Source organism: Lepidochelys olivacea (assembly GCF_965140295.1).
Source record: "Lepidochelys olivacea isolate rLepOli2 genome assembly, chromosome: 7".
NCBI classification, from domain to species: Eukaryota; Metazoa; Chordata; order Testudines; family Cheloniidae; genus Lepidochelys; species Lepidochelys olivacea.
This window is the reverse complement of record NC_140417.1, coordinates 29,462,345-29,489,223: the sequence shown is the minus strand read 5'-3', so window position 1 is coordinate 29,489,223 and position 26,879 is coordinate 29,462,345. Positions and strand designations below refer to the sequence as shown.

At 42.4% G+C, this 26,879-nt stretch overlaps 1 protein-coding gene across 1 annotated transcript in view; it reads left to right on the top strand.

Annotated features, from left to right (window-relative positions):
* Positions 1–26,208, top strand: part of NINJ1 (ninjurin 1) — a 34,995-nt gene extending 8,787 nt beyond the window's left edge. The window contains exons 2-4 of the mRNA XM_084633690.1: positions 10,801–11,035; positions 17,470–17,635; positions 24,040–26,208. Coding sequence (XP_084489816.1) covers positions 10,801–11,035; positions 17,470–17,624 — 390 coding nt within the window. The 3' untranslated portion in view covers positions 17,625–17,635; positions 24,040–26,208. The remainder of the gene's footprint in view (positions 1–10,800; positions 11,036–17,469; positions 17,636–24,039) is intronic.
* The last annotated feature ends 671 nt before the right edge of the window (positions 26,209–26,879 follow it).

Genomic DNA, 26,879 nt, shown 5'->3' with positions numbered 1-26,879 from the left:
TGCATAGCTGCCACCATTCCAAAGATTTTCCTAGGCATAATACTGAAAAGCAGCAAGGGTTCTGGAGTCTTTTCAGGAGAGAATGCCTAAAACAAGATATTTCTGGTTGTGAGTGACCACATAGTTACCCATCATATTTCTGATTTGTGAATGAGAGAGAGCCGGGGAAGCTGCGATTGACAAACAATTATGTAATCAGCTTAATGGTGTAGTTACAGGAATAACATTTCGACTTAGACACTGGGAAACTAATAGATTAGGTTTATGCTTAAAAAAAAAAAAATCGGGAAGTTGTCCCCCTTCCTCACTTTTCTTCTATGGGGATTTTGTGCTTTGCAGACAGAAAGTATTGTCTATTATACACACGCAATGGGTGAAGTTTTCTGAATTGGCCAGTGCTTTTGGATACTTCAGTTTCTGGAAGCCCAACTTGAGACATGGGGCCTGATATTCAGAAGCACAGAGCACTCACAGCCCCAGTTGAAACCCACAGGAGCTGTGGGTGCTCAACGATTCTGAATCAGGGTCAAAGCGTCTCAGATTGGATGCCCCAAATTTGTATTGTGTGCACACAAATCAAAGATTGCAGTATATGCAGAGAGCTGGAAATTGAAGTTTAGTTTAACAGCTCTGAACTGTTGGTTTTCCAGTGTGGTCAGTTAAGGATAGATTAACAGTCATAGAGCTTGATCTTGCAAACCCCGATTCATGTATATGAGTAACTTCATTCATGTTGTCAAGTATCAGAGGGGTAGCCGTGTTAGTCTGTATCCACAAAAACAACGAGGAATCTGGTGGCACTTTAAAGACTAACAGATTTATTTGGGCATAAGCTTTCATTGGTAAAAAATAAATCCGTTAGTCTTTAAGGTGCCACCAGACTCCTTGTTGTTTTCATTCATGTTAACAGTCCTATAGCTCTCAATATGCACAAGCATTTGCAAGATCTGGCTCATAACTTTTAACTTTCAGGTCTCTGTTGATTTAGAGCATGTTCTAAAGCAAACAACTCTGAAACCAGTATTTAATTCTATCCTCTTAGAAAGCATGTGTATGATGGGAGAAATGTAAGAGGCTAACCAGAACAATAGCTGCATGTAAGCCAGAAGCAAAAGGGCATACATTAAAATCTCCAGCGCGTGAAGTCACGTGCATTTTCTTTCATACATGCAAGGGCACAAGAAAGTCACAGAAGTGAACTTTAACATCGTTATGGAGCGAATGAAAGAAATGAGTGTTCAGTGGTGCTGGTGTTTGCAGACTAATTTCCAGTGTGGAGAGGTATCCACATAAAAAACCAGCATGCGACTTGGTACTGACACTTTTACCTCTCCTGACAGTGTAATTGGTACCCTTTTGGGGACTCTCAGCAAAGGCCAAAGTTTGAATAGCAAGACTAAATTCCTCTTCCCCCCCATCCCCCTATCAGCCATTCCTCTTTGTCAGACTTTAGGCATGTTAGTGTGCTAGTGCGTGGAAGCTTAAGTAGACAGCGTAGGTTAGTGAATGAACAGGGAAGTTTGGTCTTCAGGCTTTTCAATCAGGTAACTTTCACCACTGAGTCAAAGAGCAATAAAAGCTAGAGCCTTACTATAATACACACAAGACCGGACTAAAGAAAAGGAGTACTTGTGGCACCTTAGAGACTAACCAATTTATTTGAGCATAAGCTTTCGTGAGCTACAGCATCGGATGAAGTGAGCTGTAGCTCACGAAAGCTTATGCTCAAATAAATTGGTTAGTCTCTAAGGTGCCACAAGTACTCCTTTTCTTTTTGCGGATACAGACTAACACGGCTGCTACTCTAAGACCTGTATGTTTAGCAAACTGCCTTGATATTTGTTTTCAAACTTTACCTGAAGTGGATACTGTCCCTGAGTTGCAACTAAAAGCCAGAGTATTTTTGTTGTTGAGTCATCGGGTGTAAGGAATAAGGCTCTTTTTACAAAGGAAATCCCCATGAACTGGAAGGCACAGGGTCAGAATGGTCAGTAAAAACAAGTAGTTGCAAAATATTCTTTTACCCACACAGTTGCCAGTAAAATATTACTAAAATTAACCGTACTGTGGGGAAATAAGCATTGGGTTACTTGTTACCCTTTTAATCTTTTGGCAAAGATTTAAGAGAAGGAAAACAATGCAACTATTCTGATGTAGTGTCTTAATTAGTTGGCTCCCCACAGACGAGAGTAAACACTGCTGGTGAAGACAGTGGTCCCACAAAAGGGGCTGCAAGATGCTGGGTGGGTGAGCAAGCTCTGTCAATGAAAAACGAAGCTGTTCAGCAAATGGTTCTCACTGCTCTCAGAAGAGCCACAGAGATTGGAGATGGGAAAGCTTTTCACAGCTCTCCTTTTCAGAACAAGCTAAAGAACACACTGCACAGACAAACATGGTTTGTGCCCAGATGTTCTGATTTTTTAGGGACAGTTCCAGTATTTGGGACTGTGTCTCATGTGGGCGCCTGTCATAAATATAAAGGGAAGGGTAAACACCTTTAAATCCCTCCTGGCCAGAGGAAAAACCCTTTCACCTGTAAAGGGTTAAGAAGCTAGGATAACCTCGCTGGCACCTGACCAAAATGACCAATGAGGAGACAAGATACTTTAAAAGCTGGAGGGGGCGGGGACGGGGACAACGGGTTCTCTCTGTCTGTGTGAGGCTTTTCCGGGACTAGAACAGGTCAGAACTCCTGTAAAGAGTTAGTAAGCAATCTAGCTAGATATGCGTTAGATTCTGTTTTGTTTAAATGGCTGATAAAATAAAGTTGTGCTGAATGGAATGTATATTCCTGTTTTTGAGTCTTTTTGTAACTTAAGGTTTTGCCTAGAGGGATTCTCTATGTTTTGAATCTGATTACCCTGTAAAGTATTTGCCATCCTGATTTTACAGGTGATTCTTTTACTTTTTCTTTAATTAAAATTCTCTTAAGAACCTGATTGCTTTTTCATTGTTCTTAAGATCTAAGGGTTTGGGTCTGTGTTCACCTATGCAAATTGGTGAGGATTTTTATCAAGCCTTCCGCAGGAAAGGGTGTGTAGTGCTTGGGGGGATATTTGGGGGGATGCGGGGGAGGGAGGAGAAGTTTCCAAGTGGGCACTTCCCCTGTTCTTTGTGTAACACTTTGGTGGTGGCAGCGTTTAACCTAAGCTGGTAAGAATAAGCTTAGGGGGTCTTTCATGCAGGTCCTCACATCTTTACCCTAGAGTTCAGAGTGGGGAAGGAACCTTGACAGCGCCTATTACCCCACACCCCCTGTCCCACTTGCTATCTGGTCACCCCACGCAGAGCTCAGATACCAGCTCTGCTGTGGCAGACGTGCGTGCATGCTGGTTGTTAACATGGAAGTGAATACACTAAGATCTTGTTCACATGAGGGCTTCTTTGAAACCATTCTCAGACACTTGCGAGGTTCCCCCCCCCCCAAATATAGTCAGTAACTTGTCTGTACTAGATAATTCTGGTGGTAGGAGCATGGCATGGGATTGCATCACACCACACTGTGACTAAAGATGCAGAATATTTGCAGTGGTGCAGAAACATGCCAGTAGTATTGATGTTTTAGTTCCTTGAAACAAGACTCACCATCATCACATCCAGCACTGGATCACGGCCAGAGGTGAAAGTAAGCCGTTACGCCCTGGTATGGCGTACCGGCAAGAGCCGGTGTGCTGTATTGAGGCAGCCTGGCTTCCCCAGGGGGCAATTTAAAGGGTCTGGGGCTCCCAGCAGTGGCTGGCGCCCCAGGCCCTTTAAATTGCCTCCAGAGCCCTGTTGTTGGAGCCCTGAGGTAGCAGCTGCGGGGCTCCGGTGGCTATTTAAAGGGCCAGGGATTTTTCTGCTTCTACCACCCCTGCCCTGTAAATAGCCGTTGGAGCCCCGCCGCCGCTACTCCAGGGCTCCGGAGGCTATTTAAAGTACTGGGGTGGTAGAAGCAGGGGAGCCGCAGGCCCTTTAAATAGCCCCCAGAGCCCCAGGCTGCTACTGCTACCCCGGTGGGAGAGGGGAGGGGAGGGAAGAGGGCAGTTACCTTACAGGGTGGGCTGGGGCTGGCTCTGACCCCCTCAGCCCCGCCCCTTCTGCCCTAGGCTCCACCCCTTCTGGGGGCCAGAGCTGGCCCCAGCGTCCTGGTAAGTCACTCGACTTACTTTCACCCCTGCTCATGGCAGTGCTCATGTAAACCAAGACCACATCTACATTAGGCAGATCGCCCAAAGTTATTCATCCACTGGTGTAGCCCCACGAGCGATGGCAACAGTGCTAGCTGTGGTGTAGTGCTGAGAGTTGCTTACATTTTTTATTGCACGTCATCTAGACCTATCCAAGTAAGGTTAGCTGCATATTGCAGGGATGCAATTCTCTGGTGTGTGCAAGGCTATTAAGGTACGGCACTGACTGAGGCAGAGAAACAGCTTTATCCCAGCCACATTTATGCAGAGAGCTCCAGGAAAAAAGGATGGGGAATATATTTCATAGAATTGTCTCCCCACTACTCCATAAGCTGTCTGGCAGCAGGTGTCCTCTCACTGCTCCTTATGGATCTTTACACAGTTTGGGTAAAATAAGCATGTTGGAAAAAACAGTAAGGGAGACAGATCCTAGACATGTGCATGGAAAGAACCTTTTGTAGCTGGATCTTACCCTTCCTGTATACATTTGTAGAAAGGGGGAAATACAGTCGCACCATCACTCCTGCCCCAAATACCAGAGGGCCCTCTGAAGATCCAGCCTTTCACTGACTGGGGGAGGGTCTCTCTGTAGTGGAAACACTTAATCTATCTTGCACTCACTGGAAAAGGTTACTATCGTTGGAATCTGTGCCCATTTATTTGTAGTCTCCCCTCTGTGTGGGAAGCTCCTTAAAAAGGGCCAGGCACTGGCTGAGGAAGTGCCGCCAGCATTAGCAGTATTTCAGACTGCAAGCGAAGGGGTAATTGTAGCACAGATAGGCAAAGCCATGCTAGCTTTAATCTAGCTAGCATTGGTAACAGTAGAAATGGGGCAGCAAAGGCTGGCATCCAGAGTACAAACCCTGCAGGAAGTCTGCGTACACTCTGGTTCCTAGCCTGTAGGTAAATCTGGGCCATCACATCTACACTGCTATTGTCGTCCAGGCTAGCTAGATTAAAGCTAGCATAGGCATGTCTATCCACGCTATAGTCACACCTTCACTTCGCAGTGTAGACATAGCATAAAGCTGCATTAGAACTGGACAGAGTCACAGGGTGCCAGGAGCCACTGCAGAAGTGAGCAATCCCAGCTCTTCTGCAGGGGGCAAATATTGCCCTTGTGGAGGGGAAAAGGTAGATACCCTGTGGTTTCTGAACAGTGCTTATAAAATGGAAAGCACTGGTTAAATACGTGGCACTGTTACAGCATCGTTGCAGCGAGCACTGGATGGCATTTTATAGCCGCATAGCAAAAAGCATTTTGGACAGTTATTGTAAGCCCAGTTCAAGCTTTAGCATAGACCTTGCTTCTGTGTCTCACTTTGCTTTCGGGAGAGGGATAGCTCAGTGGTTTGAGTATTGGCCTGCTAAACCCAGGGTTGTGAGTTCAATCCGCGAGGGGGCCATTTAGGGACCTGGGGCAAGAATTGGGGATTGGTCCTGCTATGAGCAGGGGGTTGGACTAGATGATCTCCTGAGGTCTCTTCGAACCCTGATATTCTATGATTCAGGCTTAAATCTTCTAAAGCCAAGAAGCTGCAGCACAGAGACCTAATTTACTGGTACCTGCCAGCTACATGCTGTTTCTTAATCACAGTATGAAATCATTTCCTGCTTTCCTCCTACATAGTATTTAAACATAGATATTGCTATCTAACATGCTTTTTCCCCCCCCAATTCTAACTGCCATAGACAGCAAAGCCTCTGCAGTAGTACTGACTAAATCAGTATTTTCAGCAGTTGCCTTAAACTGATCTTCCAGCATGTCAATCTTCAATTCTGACACACTAATCCATGCACTGTTTCTTTCCTCTTCCCTTGCCAGATGGGAAGTATCTCTCCCTAATGAGGGAGTGGAAGTTACTGGAACTTTTCTGGTTACATTTTCCCTCTCCCCAAATAAAAAGTGATAAATACCACCATTTCCTCAGCTAAAGGGTGTTTGGAAATACTTGCATACAGTAGAGGACTGACATTTTTCAGTGGTGAATTTGTTAACTTGTTAGAACAGCTGCATCTGAATTTCCGAGAGTGTTAGAGTCACCATATAAAATGTCAATAGTAAACTTAAATGGGACATGAATTCAGTGGAGTGGACACTAGAATATCAAGTGTAGGTATTCTCTCCATGCCTTACTTTCCCCGCTATTTAAAGTAGTTATTGTTGAAAAGCAACTCAAACCCAAATTACTGTACTTGTTTGCTCTATGAGCCACAAAAGCCCAAAGCACAGTGCTCAACAGAGGTGCTCTGCAATAGCTCAGAACAGGAGGTCGGTGACTAAGGCTGTCTATTGACCATAACCCTTACGTGGGGCTGGAACCCAGCGGCCACTATAATAGACGATTTAATGAATCAGGATATTAACCCTCCATGTCCCCCATCCTCCCAGGATGTTTAAAAATGTGGGAGTGCTTTTCCTGGTATAAGGACTGGGCCAAGTTTCACTCTGATGCGTGAGCACCCTATTGTATCCACAGGTGGAAATTAAAGCAGAATGAGCCCCAGTCCATTTACATGTAGTTAATGAAGAGTTGTGTATTAAAGTAAATTATTTAAGGCCATGTTCCCACTCCCATTGAAGCCAAAGGGAAAACAGAGAGAGCTCCAAGACTGGGCCCTAAAGATTTTATTGCAACATGGATAGGCAACAGGGCCGGTGTAACCACTAGGCAGCTGCCTAGGGCGCCAAGATTTGGGGGAGCCAAAAAGCGGTGCCCCCCCAATTTTTTTTTACACTATTGCCAGAAAACAAATGAATAAAGAAAAGAGAACTGTTGTTGAACTTGCATTTTAACTTGTCGTTCTCTTGTACATTACAGCTATAGCCTACACCAACTCTGCATTGTGGGCATGAGTGTACTGCTTCACTATGGTACAAAGTGGCAAGGACATCATTTTTCTTGTCGTGTGCAGCCGTCACCCATTCTGACAGCCTGTTTATAATGCTACTTTCACTAGTTTTCGGAGGTTGTCGACTGAGGCTAACTATTTTTGTTGAGTTGTTTCAGATCTAAGACTCTTGCAATTGCTGCTGCATCATTTTGCTAATACTTTGTGTCAATTGTGTGTGTATGTTCAGTATCTGAGTGTATATGTTTATCATGTGCAAATGTGTGTAGTTTGTTGAAATTTGTCATATTGATTGTCAGTTGTTGTATGATGGAGTATCCGCCATTCTAATTTTATAAATTTTATTAACAATAATTGGATAGTCTAAAGGTAGAATAAAACGTAGTAGATTTTGATATGAAAGAATGAATGAAGTATACGTGACTAAAAAGGGTGTATTTCTTATTACAATCAATATTGCTTAATTTTAAGGAAGAGTCATCTTGATCTCTTAATAAATGTTTACGTCACACAATTGATGAAATTCAAATAGTGACTCAGGAAGTGACATGTATTCTCTATCCTTTACTTTTAATAGTGAACAAGAAAAAGAACTGATAGGAATAAAATTTAATTTTTTTTCGTTTTCAGTTGTTGCAGCCTCATGGCAGATAGAGAAAAATTGTCTGGGGCACAATTTCGTAAGTGGAAGGCAGACAAGCAAAAAGAAGAAAGAATAAATTTTCAAGCCGAATGTGTATTAATTCTAATGAACAATGCCACGTTATGCAGTATTCATTTTTGAAAGTTTATAATAAGCGATGCTCTGGGGGAAGGAGAGAGGGGGCGCAAGGTGGAAGTTTCGCCTAGGGCGCAAAATATCTTTGCACCAGTTCGCAGTCTGCTTTCTTCATTTAGAATTGGAGCCTGGGTCAAACCAATCTACTATTTACCATAGGTCAAATATTGCACTCTAAGTCAGTTTCTTTGGAAGGAAGAAGCAAACAATTAGCCAGCAGATACCTGAACAGATAGTTATGCTTCCTCAGTTATGAACTTATTGCAAAACCCCACAAATGGGATCAGTTTTATAGTCCATAAAAATTTTTTTTAAAAAAAGTTATTTTCAATAGAATCACACAGGCCAAATTCTGCTGTTACGCTTGTGCAACTTTTTGATGTTATTGGCATTACATGTTTGCAGCCACAGGCAGAATATGGCCTATATTGTACAATTAATAATAGGTGATATTAGTTTAAGTCTTTTTGCTCAATAGTTCCAACATTTATTTTGTGCTGCTTTTCCTTGAAGGTAATGGGAACACAGCCACAAGGGTTTTCACTTCTGTTAGGGAGACGGTATCATTCGAGGAACTGTAATGTTTATATAAGTGATTCAGTAGCATGTGTCCATGTCTTCCCCCCCAGGAAACTGGGGCAAATAGGGTTGGGTTTTTTTAAAAAAAATTTAATACCATGGGAGCTAAACAAAGCTAAAGAAATAGATATTTCTGACTGACTGAAGTTTTGATCTGAAAAATTAATACTTCCTCTTTTCACCATTCTCAGTAATCCTCTGTGTGAGGCTATGATTACATGGCTTCATTCCCATCACTGCTGTCTCATGACATTTTTCTCTCAGTACATTATTTAAATTGTGTCCAGAGAAATGAGGTCAAATTTTGCAGTTTGTTCTCTTGCAAGGAACTGGGCAGTTACGTGATATAGCATAAAACATTTAATGCACTGAAATTTTTCTAGCTTCAAAGATGACAAGCACAGGATGGACAGTGGCAGAACTGGCTTTGAAACTGGAAGTTTGGATGCTTTGATCACAGCCACTGACCAGTTTAATTAGAGAGTGTCTTCTGCATTTGAAATAACCTTTAAATAGAGACTTTTCCCCACAGTGCTTAGCCTTTCCAAAGAAAACATTTATATAGTCAAAATATCCCTAACAAATGGGAGTTAAAAAACCCAAAACCAAAAAACCCCAGCCATGACACTTTTTATAATCTTTCAAAAGAAATTATATTGAAGTAGTTAGAAACCAAAGATATGGACAAGATGGAAGCTCATATACAGTCAGTCACCCAAGAGAAAAGGAAGTTGTTTGCATAATTAAACATTCAGTAAGGAAGAAGAGTTATTAAATCAGACATCGAAGGTCTATATTCTGCTCCCTCTTATGCCTGTGCAACTTCATGGAGGTGGGTAGAGGTGCCTGGGTATATTTTTGTGCTACATGGGTGTAACAGAAGGCATAATTTGGTTCATAGTTTTAAGTGTGTACCAAGGGCCAGATTTTTTAAAGAGGTCAAAGGGAGGTAGGTGCCTAACCTGCTTTGAGAGAGACAAGGTGGGTGAGTTAATATCTTTTATTGGACCAACTTCTGTTGGTGAGAGAGACACGCTCTCGAGCTTCTGAAGAAGAGCTCTATGTAAGCTCAAGAGCTTGTCGCTCTCACCAACAGAAGCTGGTCCAAATAAAATATATTAACTCATCCTCCTTGTCTCTCTAATACCCTGGGACCAACACAGCCACAACATAAGCTGCTTTTAGGCAGTTTTGAAAATCTCACCAGGTGCCTAATTCCTTTAGAAATCTGTTGCCAATGACAGAGTTTTACTGATATCCTAAAGGATGAGGAAGGAAAAAAAGCAAGAGAGAACAGACCTGCTATGTCTACTGCTTTCCCCAATAGATTACTGCTTTTTTGGCATTTGGTGTTAGAAATCCCCTGACCTTTCAAAACAAAAAGTCCGTTGCCTTTGTAGCGGGGGGGGGGGGGGGGGGAGGGGAAGTATCTTAATCATCTCCCATCACATGAGATCAGAAATGGAATATCCACATACGTATTGGGGTGGGCACAGCATGGGAATATCCACCAGTGTATCTGGATGGCACAAAGGCTTATGCAGCAGTTTAATCCAACAAATCCTCAGATAGGATTATTGAATGACTCTGGTGGTGCATAGGTCTTGTCCCACATAGGGAGGAGTTTCATCCAGTATAGTGGGTGTTTAAAGCAGTGGCTCCCAACCGTTCCAGACTACTGTACCCCTTTCAGGTGTCTGATTTGTCTTGCATATCCCCAGGTTTCACCTCACTTAAAAACTACTTGCTTTCAAAATCAGACCTAAAAATAGAAAAAAAAGTGTCATAGCACACTATTACTGAAAAATTGCTCATGGTCTCATTTTTACCATACAGTTATAAAATAAATCAATTGGAATTTAAATATTGTACTTACATTTCAGTGTATAGTATATAGAACAGTATAAACAAGTAATTGTCTGTATGAAATTTTAGTTTGTACGGACTTCGCTAGTGCTTTTTATGTAGCCTATTGTAAAACTAGGTAAATATCTAGAGGTGTTGATGTACCCCCTGGAAGACCCGTGTGTACCCCCAGGGGTACACGTACCTCTGGTTGAGAGCTGCTGGTTTAATGTATAGCCCTGGTTTTAAAAATGTTTAAAAGCAATCCAATTTCTACACTTCTCAGCCTTTAGATAATGCAGATTCCCCAAACTTTCTGTCTCTTGTGACATGGAAATTCTGATGCACATGCTTCTAACAGTTAGTACATTGTATATATCTGCCTTAAGTCCAGGCATAATCTCTTGCTCCTTGATGAGAGGATCTTGGTAGGTGTGAGCACACAGAAACAGATGAGAGCAGTACAGGGGTGAGCAGAACTATTAGGGAAATCAGTCCCTGGTCCAGAGTCCCTTCTTTAGCTCGCTATCCTGTTAAACTTGACGTATTCATAACTGGAATTTTTTTAACTTTCAGCCTAGACCACAACGCTGGCTGCAGGGAAATGGACCCATTAATATGAACCACTATGCCAATAAGAAGAGTGCTGCAGAGAGCATGTTGGACATTGCTCTTCTGATGGCCAATGCATCCCAGTTGAAAGCAGTAATGGAGCAAGGACCTTCCTTCTCATTCTACATCCCACTTATTGTTCTCATCAGCATATCCCTCATACTTCAAATTGGCGTGGGCGTGCTCCTGATATTCCTTGGTACGTATTAAGAACATTACTATTTATTTTTCCTATAGGATTAACCCTGTTTTTACATTTTCCTTTTGGAAAGAAAGCTATTTGAATGGCTTTGTCTCAGAACAGGTTAAAATTCAGCTACAGAATACAGGAAATGTTTTTGGTATGTTGGCTTCCTTTTCACTGGGGAAAGTGGATTGCCGATAAGCTTCCTCATTTTTAATTGCTGACTGCAGGAAAATAGACTATCATTTCAGTGAGACTGGAGGACCAAGGAACATAGTTAAATACAGTGCACTTTAAACAACAACAAAAATCTATATAGGGCAGGCTCTTTATGCACCATAGCCTCATGCAATTAGAAGCAACAGAGTCTTAAGGAATGACCAAAAAGTTATTCTGTAGCAACAGCAGTAAAAGAGTAGATTACACCTCCTCCCCAACATCTTTATTAGAAGTGACACTACAGTCCTCCACCCCCACATTACCAATGTGACAGACTAATAGTGGTACCCTAGATGTTTTCTTTAGTTTATCACTAGTTACACCCCTACCCCAAATTTCTTTTACACTGATGCTGTACATGGCTTTAACGACTTTAAACCAGTGTGAGTGAAAGAAGAATTTGGTCCTGAGTACTAGACATCAGCATAAGGCTTGGTAAGAATAAAATGAACTTATTTGAAAACTCCCAGCCTTATGGGGTAAATAGGGGAACTCATATTACTTTGCATGTACCATAAATGGCATTAAGGAGTATTTTAGAATACTGACATTCTGGTTACCACACGTATCGTACAAAGAACAATGGAAAGATATAGTCAAGGATGCCAAAGTCGTTACAGGTTTTGACACTAGTGATTTTTAGAAGTATTAACTGGACTTAAAGCTAAGAAGAAGAAATTCACTCTTTATAGCATCTCTTATTGGTATATAATCCCTTGAAAGAAATGGATTGACAGCCATAAGCTATTAGAGAATTGTTCAAAGGCAAGATCCTGGATTCTATTTGAGGAATGGTATAGCTAACAAACAGCTAAGATAGAATTTCTTCACACCAAAGACATGTCTAACCCATGATCAAGCCACCATCACTTCATCTTGACTTTTGGGCCAACAGGACATATAACATCAGAGTAAAAGCTGATATGTCTATGCCTGGGGACCATCTTCTGGAATGGTGAGGAGATTCTAGCACAAGTATCAAGATCACTTTGATTTTGAACTTATTGTCACTATTAATATTCATTATTACCAGTGTTACATGTGTCTGATTACTGGTAAGACTAAAGAAAACATCAGTAGAGAAAGCATTTATACTTTTTCTGAAAAATATTTAAGATGATATATTTATTATTAGGACTTATTTAAAGATAGAGGGTGAAATCCTAGCTGCATTGGGCTTCAATGGGAATGTTGCCATTATATTAAATAATTTGGATTAAATCAAAGGGACTGATCTATGTAGAATCCAAGTTCTGCTTTTTGCATTTTCTATTATCCTCGAATTTACAGACCCCATTGCCGTTTCATGCAGCTGGAAATTAATGCAGCATTTTTATTGATTTTTTTCAAAATACCGACATTTACTGTACCAGCACTAGGAATGTCTGTATTTATACTGCAGATGAAAATCCAAGACCCAAGAACTAGTTATCCAAGTTCTGAGTTTAAAGTTAGACTCCTTCTAAATTAACAGAGCAACTGTGTTGTGTGGGCAAAGGGCTTGATCCTGTGCTCCTTATGCAAAACACTGACCTCAATAGAAGGGATGTGCATGGAGGGTGGGTGCAGGGGAATCCATTTCCTATACTCCAATCCCATGGTTGCATTAGTGGTCCAGTATCCATTTTGGTGGAAAATTCCAAATAAATGATGCTAACGGACTATAACCTAGAATTTGCTAACATGCGTCTCTGGGATGAGAGTGGAGAGCACCAAGGAATTATGCAGCATTCTTCCAAAACATTTTTGAAAGTAGAATCATTTGCATTGTCACTATCAGAATCTTTGGTAGTCTTTGCATATACTTTGCCATCACAGGAGTGAGATGTGTAGTGAGATTCCAGCATCACTTTGCAAAGTTTTTAGAAAAGGCCTGTATCTGGGGCTGTAACATTCATAAGAATCACCTAGTCAAAAGGAAACCGACACCGAAAATATCTGCAGCTCAAGTTTAAAGAGTTGACCTGAGATGCTTATGCAAGTTGCCAGAGGACAGGCTTAGGTTTTCCACCAACAGCCCCTCAATAACAGCCTGTGCCACAGCCCATTGAAATAAGTGGGAGTCCTACTGACTTCAGAAGGCATTGGATCAGCCCCTTGCTACTGACAGCTGTATATATATATATATATATAAACATTTCTCAGGTAGATTTGAAAGGCTCTTCTTTTGAAATTAAGCCCGTAAGATATTTGTGTTTTTCCATACGTAAAAAGGAGAAGTCTGGAAAGCAGAAGCCAGAGTTCACACAGGGCACTTAAAGAACCCCTCCACCCCACCCCTGATTTCTCTTTGATTGTTGCTGAGAGACTGGTTTGAGCCCCATTGCTGCTGAATAATCCATCTCTCAGCAGTGGCAGACACTGCTTTTTAACATTTACATCTGGCTAGCAGGCTGCAATCTTCTTTCAGATGTGGACCTTTCTTCTCTAACCCATACCTTTTGTCAACCTGTAATGTGTTCTATTTGGGGGCTACACCCAAACTGTTCAGAAGCTAGAGATAAGGCAGCTGTGTAGCAGCCCACTTAGTAAACAGAGTGGTGTTCAGCCAGCACATTTAGCTGGTGCTTTAAGATTAGCACTTGCTGCCTGTGAATTTCTAGATGTGTTAAGTGTTGGCATGACTTATAGAGCTCTGAATTGCTTAGGGTGTTCCTATTTGAGAGGCTCTTCCCCAGTGACACACTGCCACATAGGTGCTGGAACTAGGGATGCTGGGGGTGCGGCCGCACCCCCTAGCTTGAAGTGGTTTCCATTCTAGACAGGGTTTACAGTTTAGTTCAATGGCTCTCAGCACCCCACTATGCAAATTGTTCCGGCACCCCTGCACTAACCACAGTGGAGATCAAAGCAGTCAAGTTGGACCCCTCCTTGGTATAAATGAAATGAAGGCATGAGACACTGTAAAGGCAGCTTGCCTTTCACAGTGCAGATATGTCTGCTGCCTCAGTGTATGGTTGTTGGACAGACAGGTTAGCTCTCTGGCCAAACAAAAACTTCCCCATCCCCCCCTTTCAGGGTAATGGAAGTTGAAGCCATTATTCAGTCTCTTTCCCTTTGTTATAGATCAGTCCCAGAGTATGCCAGTTTTCACCCTTCTCTAGAGAAGATCAGCAACTCTTCTCCCTCTTTCTTCCACCCTCTCCTAGAAACTCCAGCTTCGAAAGAGGGGGCGGCAAGCGCTCAGTCCAACACCCAACCACCCTCCCCAAATGTGTCCTTGCTCAAGGCTGCTCTTGCTCCCAGGGTTCTCTTCTCTAGCTATCCAGCTTTCTAGGCAGCTTCCTCCAATTGCTCAGATGAGGCCCAGAGTGGTCTCACTGGGAGGCAAAATATATCCTGGCACTCCTTCCCATCATTCCTTGCTGTGAGCCTCCAACTCCCATCAGAAGTGGGAACAAGAACTCTGAAGAATTCCCATGTTCTGGGTTGAACCAGCAACAGGGCCATGAGCCTGCCATAAAGGGCCAGTATTCCCTGTCACAAACACAGACCAAGTGCAGAATGGGTCTGCTATTTGAGAAATAAGTTTGCTATTTCCTTCTGGTTCTAAACTGATGGAAGATTACACATGGCCTGTCCTTTGGAGAGACTGGTTTTCTGCACACTTTTCCTTGAAGGTGCCATGGCAGCGTTAACAACTTTTTAGAATGGGGAAAAAGAGAGTATTTTGAAATAGTTTAGGCTGCCTGAAATGATAGTGGGATTGGATTACTATGACAAAAGGAGTAGGAATAACTGTACTAAAGAACGGTTGAGGTTAGCTGCATGTTTCGTACTATAATAATGAAATAGGATTACTATAATTCCATCTGAAATCTCAAGAGTTCTGCTTTACTAGATGGAGCTGTATTTTACCTACTTCCTTGCCCCCAATTTTGATGAATCATCAAAATGACATTTCTCTGTAACCTGATGTCTAACACATGAGATCCTCTAGGTACATATACATTGTCTTTTTTCCCCCTCCACCAGCAGCCAGCCTTAATAAACCCTTTTCTTAAATACTACAAGAAAGGAGTTGTAGTTCATTTGTCTGGAACTGCCATGCATTACAATGATCCAGGAGATGTTAGAAGACACACCTCCACACACACAAATGACAAGCATGCTACCAGCCACGCTACATAACCTGTTTTTTCAGGGTTGCCTATGGGGTTAACTCCCAAAAAGTTTTAGTGTCAGTGTAGGTGCAGAGTAGCTGAAATGGTCACACAGTCCCCCCACTACTGCCCTACAGTGTTCTGGCTGGCTTGGGAAGTCTCTCCCAGCATGCTGCTTCTGGGAACAGAGCCGAGAACTATGGGACAGATCCCCAGGAGCCTTTGGAATCGAGAGAGTTTAGGGCACCACTAGCATGGACGCAGGGCAAACCTGCAATGGGTCATAAACTAATTCAGCATGACTAGCCGGGATTCACTGAACCGTTTGTAACTGAGTTAGTTTAAGTACAAATGGGGTCAGTAGTTCTTCAGTGTTGACAGTGCCCACATGTAGGGCCCTACCAAATTCATGGTCCATTTTGGTCAATTTCATGGCCATAGGATTTTTAAAAATAATAAAATTCATGATTACAGCTATTTAAATCTGAAATTTCATCATGTTGTAATCGTAGGGGTCCTGACCCCGAATAGGATTTGTGGGAGTGGGTCGCAAGGTTATTGTAGGGGGAGGCTGCAGAACTGCTACCCTGACTTCAGCGCTGCTTCTGGCTGGGCGCTGTCTTCAGAGCTGGGCACCTGGCCTACAGGCGCTGCCGCTCTCCGCTGCCCAGCTCTGAAGGCAGCGCAGAAGTAAGGAGTGGCAATACCGTGACCCCCCTGCAACTCCCTTTTAGGTCAGGACCCCCAATTTTGAGAAATGCTGGTCTCCCCTGTGAAATATATATAGTATAGGGTAAAAGCACACAAAAGACCAGCTTTCACGGTCCGTGACGTGTTTTTCATGGCCGTGAATTTGATAGGGCCCTACCCATATGCTAAAAACCCCCCACCCTGATTTGTATAACAGAGTTCGCAAACTGCACATCAAGGGGCTTTGGTAACACTGTTTATGACACTGTTGCTGCCAGAGCCTGCATGGTACTTAACATTTTATTCAGATTTCTTTTGTTTATATAATTTATGTATCTTACTACCAACCAAAGTTAGAGGAAGATGTCCTCTCATTAGTTCTCTTTAAGGGCCTGATCCAAAGCCCACTGAAATCAATGACAGTCTGCCTACCAACTTCAATGATATTTGAATCAGGCTATAAATTACAGAGCCCCTGTTTAGAGAAAAAGTGGTCAGAGGAGATTTTTGGCTTGCCATAATGCTGAACAGTCCTGCCAAATTTCACACAATCCTACACAAGCATATTCATATTTAATATTACTCATATATACAGTTTACAAGATCTGGAAATGAGGCCTACACCAATCTAATTTTATCTTCTCTTATTTGTCCTCCCCTCAGCAGTTAAAGCAAGGAAAAGTGCAAGCAAAGAAAAGAAAACAATGTTGACACAGCTGATGCTCAAAATAAGAGTGACTGCAAGCTGTGATGCTTTGAAATTTCACTCTCTGTTAATGTATCATAGATGAAATAATGCTCCTGCTTTCTAAAAATAAGAACCAGAAGCCGTAGGAATAGCCATCAGTGGGTAGATATGGGGGCAGGTACAGAGATCTCCTATTGGAACAGATGGGAGAGAGATGATTGGGCTATCTAGAAAGGATATACAGCCTATTCTGGCATAAGAGGCTAGACTTTACTGGTTCTCATTGGTAGATCATCTGATAAATGAGTAAAGACATGTTTTCAAGAGGTAAAGTAATAAAAAATATTTAAATTTTGCATTATGACAGTTTTCCTTTTGGAAAGAAAGAAATTCAATGTACTGTAGGGAATATTAAGAGCTACAAGTGTTGGGGATATCATTTCTGTAGGATACATTCTGCATCTAGCTACACATAGCAAGTCAGTGGGAGCTGCACAAATGTATCTAAGAGCAGAATATGGCTCTTACAGTATAAGAGGATATTACATATTCATCACAAATGAAATTAGTCCTCAGATTTTGCAACATTGGCTGCAATGCTAACTTCCCTTTTTGCAGGGCGGATGGGTCTGGCATCTAGTGAGGGGTAAAGAGAAATCTTTATATAAGATAAATAATAAAAAGCTTTTTACCATGTATGTTAATGTGTTTTGATAGTAAAAATACCACTTTTCTCTTTTCCTTTCAAGTAAAATATGACCTTAATAACCCTACAAAGCATGCCAAGCTGGATGTCCTCAATAACCTTGCAACTGGACTGGTGTTCATTATAGTAGTTGTGAATATTTTTATCACTGCCTTTGGAGTGCAGAAACCAGTGGCTGAGACAGCCTCAAGACAGTAAGTGACAAGAAGGTGAGTTATGATCCTTTCAAATTTTTTTCTATTGCCTTCCACCCAACCGACAGTACCCACTCATACAGCCTCCCACACTCCTCATCAGAGCCTGAAAATCATGGTTTTTTTTAACCTGGCCATTTCCCCCTTTAAAGTTTATCTGTATGATCTCTGTAGAGGGAGAACAAGTGTATTCTTCACACTGTTCTTGAATGAGATTATAAATACTAGGGATTATCAATGAATTGGATACTGGATTTTGACTGCAAAGCGCAAAAAAAGACTTAGGCATATAGAAGACAGTTTTGTACTCCACAGAGGGAACATACGAGGGGCCCCTCTTGAAGTCGTAGAGAGCATGCCTCAGAAAAAGCCACTCCTTCTTCTCAGTGCTCACAAAGCCAAATCAAGGGACTGAAAACTGTACTTTTACCCTTCTACCACAAAAGCTTTTTTACTAGGCAGGTTTGCATTTGCAGTATATTGCTATGCCAGTCAGTTATTAACACATAAAAGACTTTATCCAAGTTACTGGTATGGTTTATTGTTAACCCAATACAATGTTAGGCAGCAGTAGAGATGTTAGACTTCATTTACTGTGCCCTGTGGTTTTCCCAGGATGCACTTCTTCCTGTTTGTAGGAAGCCCAACCCAGGAAATTCTGCACTATAGGTTGCTTTGATAAATGTGGTAGAACTGTGTTATTTCCCCCACCCGAGCAGTGTAAGGCTACTCCTCAATGTGGAAGGTACTTGAAAATAAGAGGCTCTGATTTACCCTTCTATGTAAGCATAGAAGAGCTTGTGAAAGATCAAAATGTAGATCTCAGCAGCATTGAGAGGCTGCATTCTGGCTGAAATTCATCACAGCGCAGAAGGCAAGCCCAAGAGCAGGGTACGACTACCATCACACTTACACCCTCAACAGAGGATTTAAATTGTATACCATGTGCCTTGCTTTGGCCCTCTGCACAGGGGGGCATGTCCTCTTAATCCCAAATCCCTTTTCAAGAAGGCCTGTGGACGAAACCATTGCATGGAACTGCCAGTAGTAATCCCATAGTATGCCAGATCCCCACACTAATCCCACATGACACTGCACAGCCTCATACACATCCCCCATCAGATGGGCAAGCTCCAGAAACAGCAGCAAAGACAGTTACATTAATTTTATTTCAAAAATGTAACATTAAAAAGGCATCCATATATTTTCTCCAAGTGCCCTGCCAGCTATTCAAAATTACGAAGTCAGAACAACCATCTCAGTCAGCCTCATCCCTTCTACAGAGTAGCATTCTCTAGCATTACATACAAAAAAAAAAAAACCAAAACAAAACTATGAACACTATGGTTGCAAAGTCAAGCACTCAGAGGTTAGGGAATTCTGGAATTGCAAAAGCCTGTGCAACCTTAGTTCAGCCCTCGAGCCTTGCCTAACGTCACACAAGAAGCCTGTGCAAGAGCCAGCAATGGAAGCCAAGAGGAGACTACTAGGTCCCAGCCCTCATATCTAAACTTTCTTTCACTTCTTACAACCCTTTTCCTCATTCATACCCCATACTGTTCAATGGTGAGGCAAGGGAACTGCTGAACTAGTATTAGGTAATTCTGTATTTATCCTACCATAATGCATACACACAAGGGGGCCAAATTAAGGTTCCTTAATTAACTTTAATTCTCATATTTCCCTCGCTTTTAAGAGCTCCACTCTGCAACCTCAACTTCCTTTTAAAGGTATGGTGTTTGTACGTGGATTCCTGGGGTTTTAAAAAGGAAAATTGAGAAAAACCCAAATTCCATCATTTAGAATCATATCTAACATCTGCTAGGGTCACCAGCAGAATTGGAACTGAAGACCTTTAGCTAAAGTGAGAGAGATCTGTGCTGTGGATCTAAAGGAGTAACTTCTTTTTTTGGACTTGCCACTAGAAGGGGACATGTCATGGGGCATGACTACCCTGTAGCACTGCAGGCACTCCCTGCCTCAGTTTCCTCCTCACAGGTGTTTACGTGGCTCAGCCGCGCAGGTGGGTGAACCTGAGTTCAATCCTTTTTCAGGGGTAACAAGTCCAAACAAACATCCCAAACAAATAAGCCCCAAAGACCAGAAGAACCTTTAACTGAAAGCCACCACTGGGCTCTGTTCCCGTCCAGTAGGTTGTTCCCTAACGAGGAGCCCGAGCGCTCCTCCTGGAGCTGGGTAATTCATTCAGTTATTCTCTCTCTCCTTAAGCCAGGAGTTCCCAGGTCTCCTCCTTGAAGCTGAACTGTAATTTAGCCCTCAGTAGGACCTGGGATAGCTTCTGCCTCAGCTGGCCCTTCTCTCTTCCCTCCCCACACCTGCATCCTCAGGGTCAGAGGATTCAGCGGGCCAGCCTTCTCTTGCTAGTGTCTGCCCTGCTGTGAGGGAGGAGGCAGGATTTATGCTGGTCTCCTTCTCCCAGCTCATCCCCAGATAGTTGGGTGAGAGGGGAGCCTTGCCCCACCCTCTCTAGAAGCCTCCTGCTCCTGGCCTTTAAAGACACAATGATGGGATTTCCTCCCAAACACCTCTTAGAAAGGGAGTGGTCCTGGGACCATCAATAACTCCTACAGCCTCGTGTGTATATATTGTGACAATACTCTGTCCTTGCCTCCATGGGTCCCGCATTTCCTGGCAGATTTTGCTAGCCTCAGAGGCTCACTGTGACCCTCCACATAACCCTTCTCTCTCTAGAGACAAGGGTCACAGTCTACTGAGCCATTTTCATCATAAGCCAGTGAGGGAGGTGAGGAGAAGTTATCCTTCCTTGTACAGTCTCTGTTATCTCCCAGTCTCAGTGATTAATCAGGGGGCAAAGGTGGCCGGTGGGGAGCCCAGGCCCACCCTCTACTCTGGGCTCTAGCCCAGGGACCCTAATAGTATCAGCTATGGTAGCTGACCTTTTAGAAACATGACATGTACAATTCCCTGAGCTACTTCCCCCACACAGCAGCCCTCACTTCCTCAAGCTCCACTTCACCCTTACCTCAGGCCTCCTTCCTTGTGCCTGTTATGGTGTATACTACTCAGTCTCTCCAACAGTGCAACTTCCTCCCACAGCTCCTGACATGCGCCCCCACCTGACTAACTGGGAGGTTTTTAACCAGTTTCAGCCAGCCCCTGATTGGCTTCAGGTGTCCCAATCAACCTAGCATTCTCCCTGCCTTCTGGAAAGTTCTTAATTGACCTGGAGGTGTCTTAATTGACCTGGAGCAGCTGCCATTTCACTTATCCTGGTACCAAGGATTTGTTTAGCCTGGAGCTAATATATCTATCTCCCACTACTTTTCTATAGCCATCTGGCCTTGCCCCGTCACAGTATATAATCAGGCCTTTCAAAATCTCAAAGTGCCACATGAGTTGGTGGGGGTAGACTGATCCTTAGGTACCATTACCGTTAAGAGGGCAGACTACTTTGGCACAGGATATAATAGCTCTTTGCTAGACAGCAACAGAACATTAGGAATCAGAAGTCTGAGGCTGTATTCCTGACTCTGGAGGGGGTTGTCATCCAAGGGTTACAAACAGCCACCCACAGAAATCTGGCTCATTTGTTCTGAAAGGCAGCATGGCTACGCAGATGAATCTGTCGTACTCAGGACCTGTGTTCTAGTCCCAGCTCTCCCAGAAGTGAACTTTGTTACCCCATCTGTAAAATGGGAGAATGTGAAGGGAGGGGCAAAATAATAGTTGCACACCTTTTAAGGTAGAGGGTATGAGGGCTTTTGCTAAGAAGTTAGGGCCATGAAGTGCATAAAATCATTAACACCAGTCAGCAGAGAGTTGAGACCAGAAAGAGTGGATTCCTCCTCCCAGTCCAGCACACCTTTCCCTTTACAGCATACATGAGATGCTTAGTAGAGTCTTGAAGCATGCTCAGGGTAATTGCTTTTGTTAGGGAGCTATGTGTAGCCAGAGCATACTCTGTGCACAAGGAATGTTCAGAGATTTTACCAACTAGCTTCTAATCAGCTATACAGAGTGTGCAGATAGCAATTTTCAGGGGCTTGTAACTTCATCAAATCTAGGTGAGTTTTCACGGGACAACAAAAGGCACTTCGTGCCCCAGGACTATTCCTTTGCCAAACATCAAATCCCTCCTTCAGGATGGAGGCACTAAGAGACAAAGATAGTTGGAAACACTTAAAATTCAAAACTATTTGTTTCTAAACCTGTTCTCAGGAATGGCTATGCAGTTGATGCCAAAGTTTAAAAAAAAGCCACAGCATGGGACAAATACCTGGCATAGAACACTTTAGTTTAAGTGGATACAGAAAACAGAGGCTTATAAGAGGAAATATTAGCCAGCCCTAACTACAGGTATTGCTACCAGCTCTACCTGTAATAACAACCTACTGATAGTAATACAACGGTATAGCAGAGTTGACTCACCGCTGGTGTGACCCTCTCACGGCACAAGGAGGGAGGCAGTCTCACAAATAGGCTGGTCCCAAACCAAACCGTTTAGTGCTTCATAGATTATAACCAACACCTTAAAGTCTATGCAGAGGCTAGCTAGTAACCAATTCTGGAGCACAAGTGTCCTCTGTAAAGAGCCACTCACTCGGTAGGCAGTGCATATCTCCTGCACTAGTTCCTGAACGGATTTTAGACTTATCATTGGCACTTGGGAGAATTGGTTTCACGTTCTCTCTCCAACAGTGAGATCCTCCACAGCTACAGGACTCAGCAGTGAACATCTTAATGGGACTTGCAGCTGTTACATGCGATCCACAAGTCATCTGTTTCCGGGCTTCACAAGCCAATCGTGCTTTGGGCAGAATTAACATGCCATGCTGGTTTCTGTGTCCGTTGTACATCATCCCTCTAAAACATGCACAAGTGCTTCCTCCTGCAGATTTCTACCACCTGCCCATTGACTTTGCTTCTCTCCCCCACCACTCCTCCGCCCCATACGTGGCGGAGCTATAGGCATTTTGTGGAGACCGTTGTTTTTCAGTTGCTGTGGTTTTGTGAAATATCATGTTATTTAGCTGTCTCCATTGGGCATAGAGGATTCTATGGAGCATTTATGTAGGAGTTTCTTTGTTTCATTGCCCTGGGCAGTGAACATGCTAGAAAAAACACATGGCCCAAAGGTTTGGGGTTTTTTTCCCCCCTTTACATTATGTTTGGGAGTGTCTAGCTCACAGTAACCATCTTTCTGAAAAGTCAGAGTCTGAATGTTCCTTTTCTCTGTGATCCCAATGGGAACCTTTAAAACCTTGCATTCTGCCCAGTGGGTGCCTCTCTTTATAAGCAGAGCGTACATAGGTATATGTTTCATTAGTCATCCACAACATTTGTACGCACACAGGGTTATGTATCTACCACAGAGGCTGTCTGACTGAAATTGTAATAGAGATTTCAATTTCCCAGTTTGCGATGAGGGCAAAACCGCAACTAATTTACCTTGGTGGTAAGAGGTCAGGTAGAGAAGTATGTCCTATCACCTGCACAAGACTCTGTCGCTGTGGTCCGACCTATAAACTGTATGTGCGGGCACACACATACTTCTCAACTTGAATGGCGAACTCAGAGTTGTGCCTGGGTCCTTTACCTTTTTAATCCTTACTTGGTATAGGTTTGGGGTTTCTGAAAAAGGTACTTTGGATCTGTTCAGATTTTAATTTAGCAAAGAGAAGATTAAGGGGTGACTTGAATATAGTCTGTAAGTGTCTACATGGGGAACTGATATTTAATAATAATCTCTTCAATCTAGTTGAGAAAAATCTAACATGATCCAGTGGCTGGAAGTTGAATCTAGACAAATTCAGACTGGAAATAAGGTGCAAGTTTTTTTTAAGGGTGAGAGTAATTGACCATTGGAACAGTTTAGCAAAGGTTGTGCGATCAGTCTATCACTGATCATTTTAAAATCAAGATTGGATGATTTTCTAAGAGGTCTGCTCTAGGAATTATTTTTGGGAAATTCTATGGCCTGTTGTATCAGACTGGATGATCATGGTGGTCCCTTCTGCCATCAGAATCTGTTAATTATTTGCCCACTGGCACATGCAGCCTTTACTAAAAATAAAAAAAAAAATCGGCCCATTCACTCATGTACAGTCTTTATAGATCTTTGAAAATAACTCTCTCTTTTCTCACTGGGATTTTGGCAAAAATACAGCCCCTGGTAGCCAAACACAGAGTGGCAGCTAGAAGTGAGGCCCTCATTGGACATCTCCCAGAATCTGTAACAGGCACTGGTCTGCTCATGAAGGACTATGTTGGCATGTTACCTGTGAAGGACCATGCTGGGTGGAAGTGGGCACTTTCCAGCTTTGCCGTACTATAAGCCAACATGGCAGAAGATTTTTATTCCATTGTCGAGGGAACTTGTGAGTCACTGTAATTCTTACATAATTGACCTTAATTTTTTGCTTTTCATTTTATTTCAGAGATCTGAACCATTGACCCCTCCTCTAAGTACTTCTGCACGTGAGCCAGTTAAACTTGGACACAGAAAGGAGAAGCTGAAGTTCTTCAAGCCAGCATTTTTCTGTTTCCTTCAAATGACTTGTTTTCTGTGCCTGGGATTTTCATCCTATTAAATATGTAATTTGTTCAGTTTCTAGTGGAAAGGTTGAGTGTTTTAACTGCTAGTTCACTGACTCTACCTTCGAAGAGTCTGGCATCTCACTTTCTATAGAAACTGGAGGAGTTCTTCAGAGAAATATGCAATGTGAATGCATTCAACAGGGAACATAAAGCGATGGCATGAGCTCCAAAGGCGTCTTGGACTCCTCACTTTTTGTGCCTCCTGTTTTCTTGATGGATGAACAAAAATTGCTGTCATTTCCACTATGGAAACCAAGGGTCTTACATTCTGGCACAGTCATACTGTCCTAACCTCTCTCAGTTGTAGCTAGGTATTTATATTCCATATTGCTGTAGTGGAATGCCTTTATGTTGTCTGAAGATGGCCAGCCCTAATTTTCCCACTCTTCCTAGGGAGCTGTTCGTCTCTTCAGCTAAACCAAAAACTCCACCTCTTCCAAGGTGACAGGAATCCAGTAGGAACAAAAGTTAACAAGCTTTCCTTTGCCCAATTTTTCTCTCAAGTACTTATTGGCCCAGTTTCTCTGTCGGTTGGATCACAAGGGCCTGCATAAACGTTCCCTCCCCTTGGCACAGGGTCCCACAAGTAGTCCCTTTGCATAGTTTCTCACTCTCAGTCGCTGCTCTCCTCCAATCCATACAGGATGATTATTATCCGCAGCTCTAGCACCCCTTGAAAAGGCTTGTAAAAATGCTGCCATAGTTAGGCACCACTGAGTAACTTAAGGACAGAGGGTGACATTTATCCCTGCACAGAGGGCAGGGCAAGGCCTGTAAGGTATTAAGTCACACCTAATCCATCAAATTACGATACAGAGGGGCAAATTTCCCTCTGAGAAAAAGCCGGATCTCTGCACTTATTTGATTTTGTGAGTTTGTGACTGATTAACATTTTTTTTAAGTAATAAATTTAAAGAGATAGCAAGAAAAAGATCCTCAAGGGCTCATGTTCCCTGCTGGCACAGGAAGCAAAAGTTTTTCGGAGGGCATACTGTTGCTGGCAATGGTGTATATTGCGAGTTTTGCCACTGAAAGTATTTTAAACCTTTTACTTCTAATTGATCTTACTTGCAAGTAGAAGGATTTTAGTGTTCTTGCATTTTAACTTTCTTGTACATATAAATTTATACTAATATATTTCTTGTGTTATCACTTTATTTTATACATTTGTAGCCCAAAGGGTAAGCTTGTAGGAGAGTTAACAGCAGCGCTCATTTACAGTTTTAAATTGATAATCCTCTCTTCTAGTTATGAATAACTGGGTTTAGAGATTCATCTTGTGTACTGTAGGTTACATAAGAATTATCCTTTAACCAGAGACAAAGCAACAAAGTTACTGTTTTTCTATATTGCTAGTAGCAAAATATATACATACAAGCAACATAGAAGAATATTAATCTTTTCCTGATTTGTTTCTGGTCAAAAGTTTTTCTGCAAGATTTCTGGCAAATACTGCTTCTAATGACATGTTGTATATATTTAAATGTAGCTTGGAGCAGCTGTGAGATGAGGCACTTAGCACAAGTTTCCCCAACATTTAATTTGTCTTCTATTAAAATTAATGAAGGAATATCAGAATGTACCTGTATTATAGAATATTCTCAATGTTGTATTGCAGTGTGTTGACTGGTAAAACATCATTGCTTGACTGCTTAAAATAAAGATTTTCTTCCATTTAAAAAAAAGCAAAAAACAAAAAAATCCAACAACAGTAAAACTGCAGGTGAAACCCTTCTGAACATGTCGTTACCATAAATAAATATCAGCAAGCGGCTTTGATATACACACTTTGAGTGTACCGCATGTGTAAAGGTAGCAAAATATAGTACTATGCAATATAGTACATCCTCATGGTGTAACCCTAACTAAATAGCCATTGCAGTGGGAAGACAAATGATTCTGACCCTTTAACTCAGGTTGGGATCCTAAGTATTTCTGATTGCAGAATAGCATGAATTTTTCTAAGTACAACTTTCCTCTTTTTATTGATAAATAAATCATTTTTCTTACTTTTGTTTCTGGTTCTCATTTACTCTCCACCTTCAGACATTTTATTACCCCACAGTGCACACCTGATGTAAATGACTCCATTGACCTCACTGGAGTTTCTGCTGCTTTCACCCGGTTGGAATTTGGCTCAGTCTATTTCTAATTCCTTCCTCCTTCCTCCCCATCCTTACAGACACAGAAAGCCAAACAGGGCTCATTTCACACTTAAATACCTTTCACTGGCTAACAGTTGTGGTTGAGAAGTACAAGAGACTCAATTGCTTACTACCTGCAGACTCATCTGCTGCATTAAGCAGCCTCTGGGGACCTGGGTTTTTTACTCACCAACACAGAACACTTATCTCTAGAGCAATCCTTGGGGCTTCTATATGACTTGATGAAATCAGTTTCCCTTCCCTTTATTTATTCTAAATTCTCAAAGCGTTTTCTAGATTTCTGTGTTTGCTTCATTTGTCTCCTCCATTCCGTCTGTCTCTCTTTCCTTTTCTCAGTCTCCAATTTTTGTATATTGGCTTTCCATTCCTTTTTAGTTTCTTTTTGCTACTTGAGCTTCATTCTCACTGTCATGCAAGGGAACCAGCTGTTTCCATGGTTTTTCCTTGAAAACATCATAGGAACAGCTGTTCTCATAGTATTTTCCACCAGAAAGATATCCCATCCTCCAGCTGCT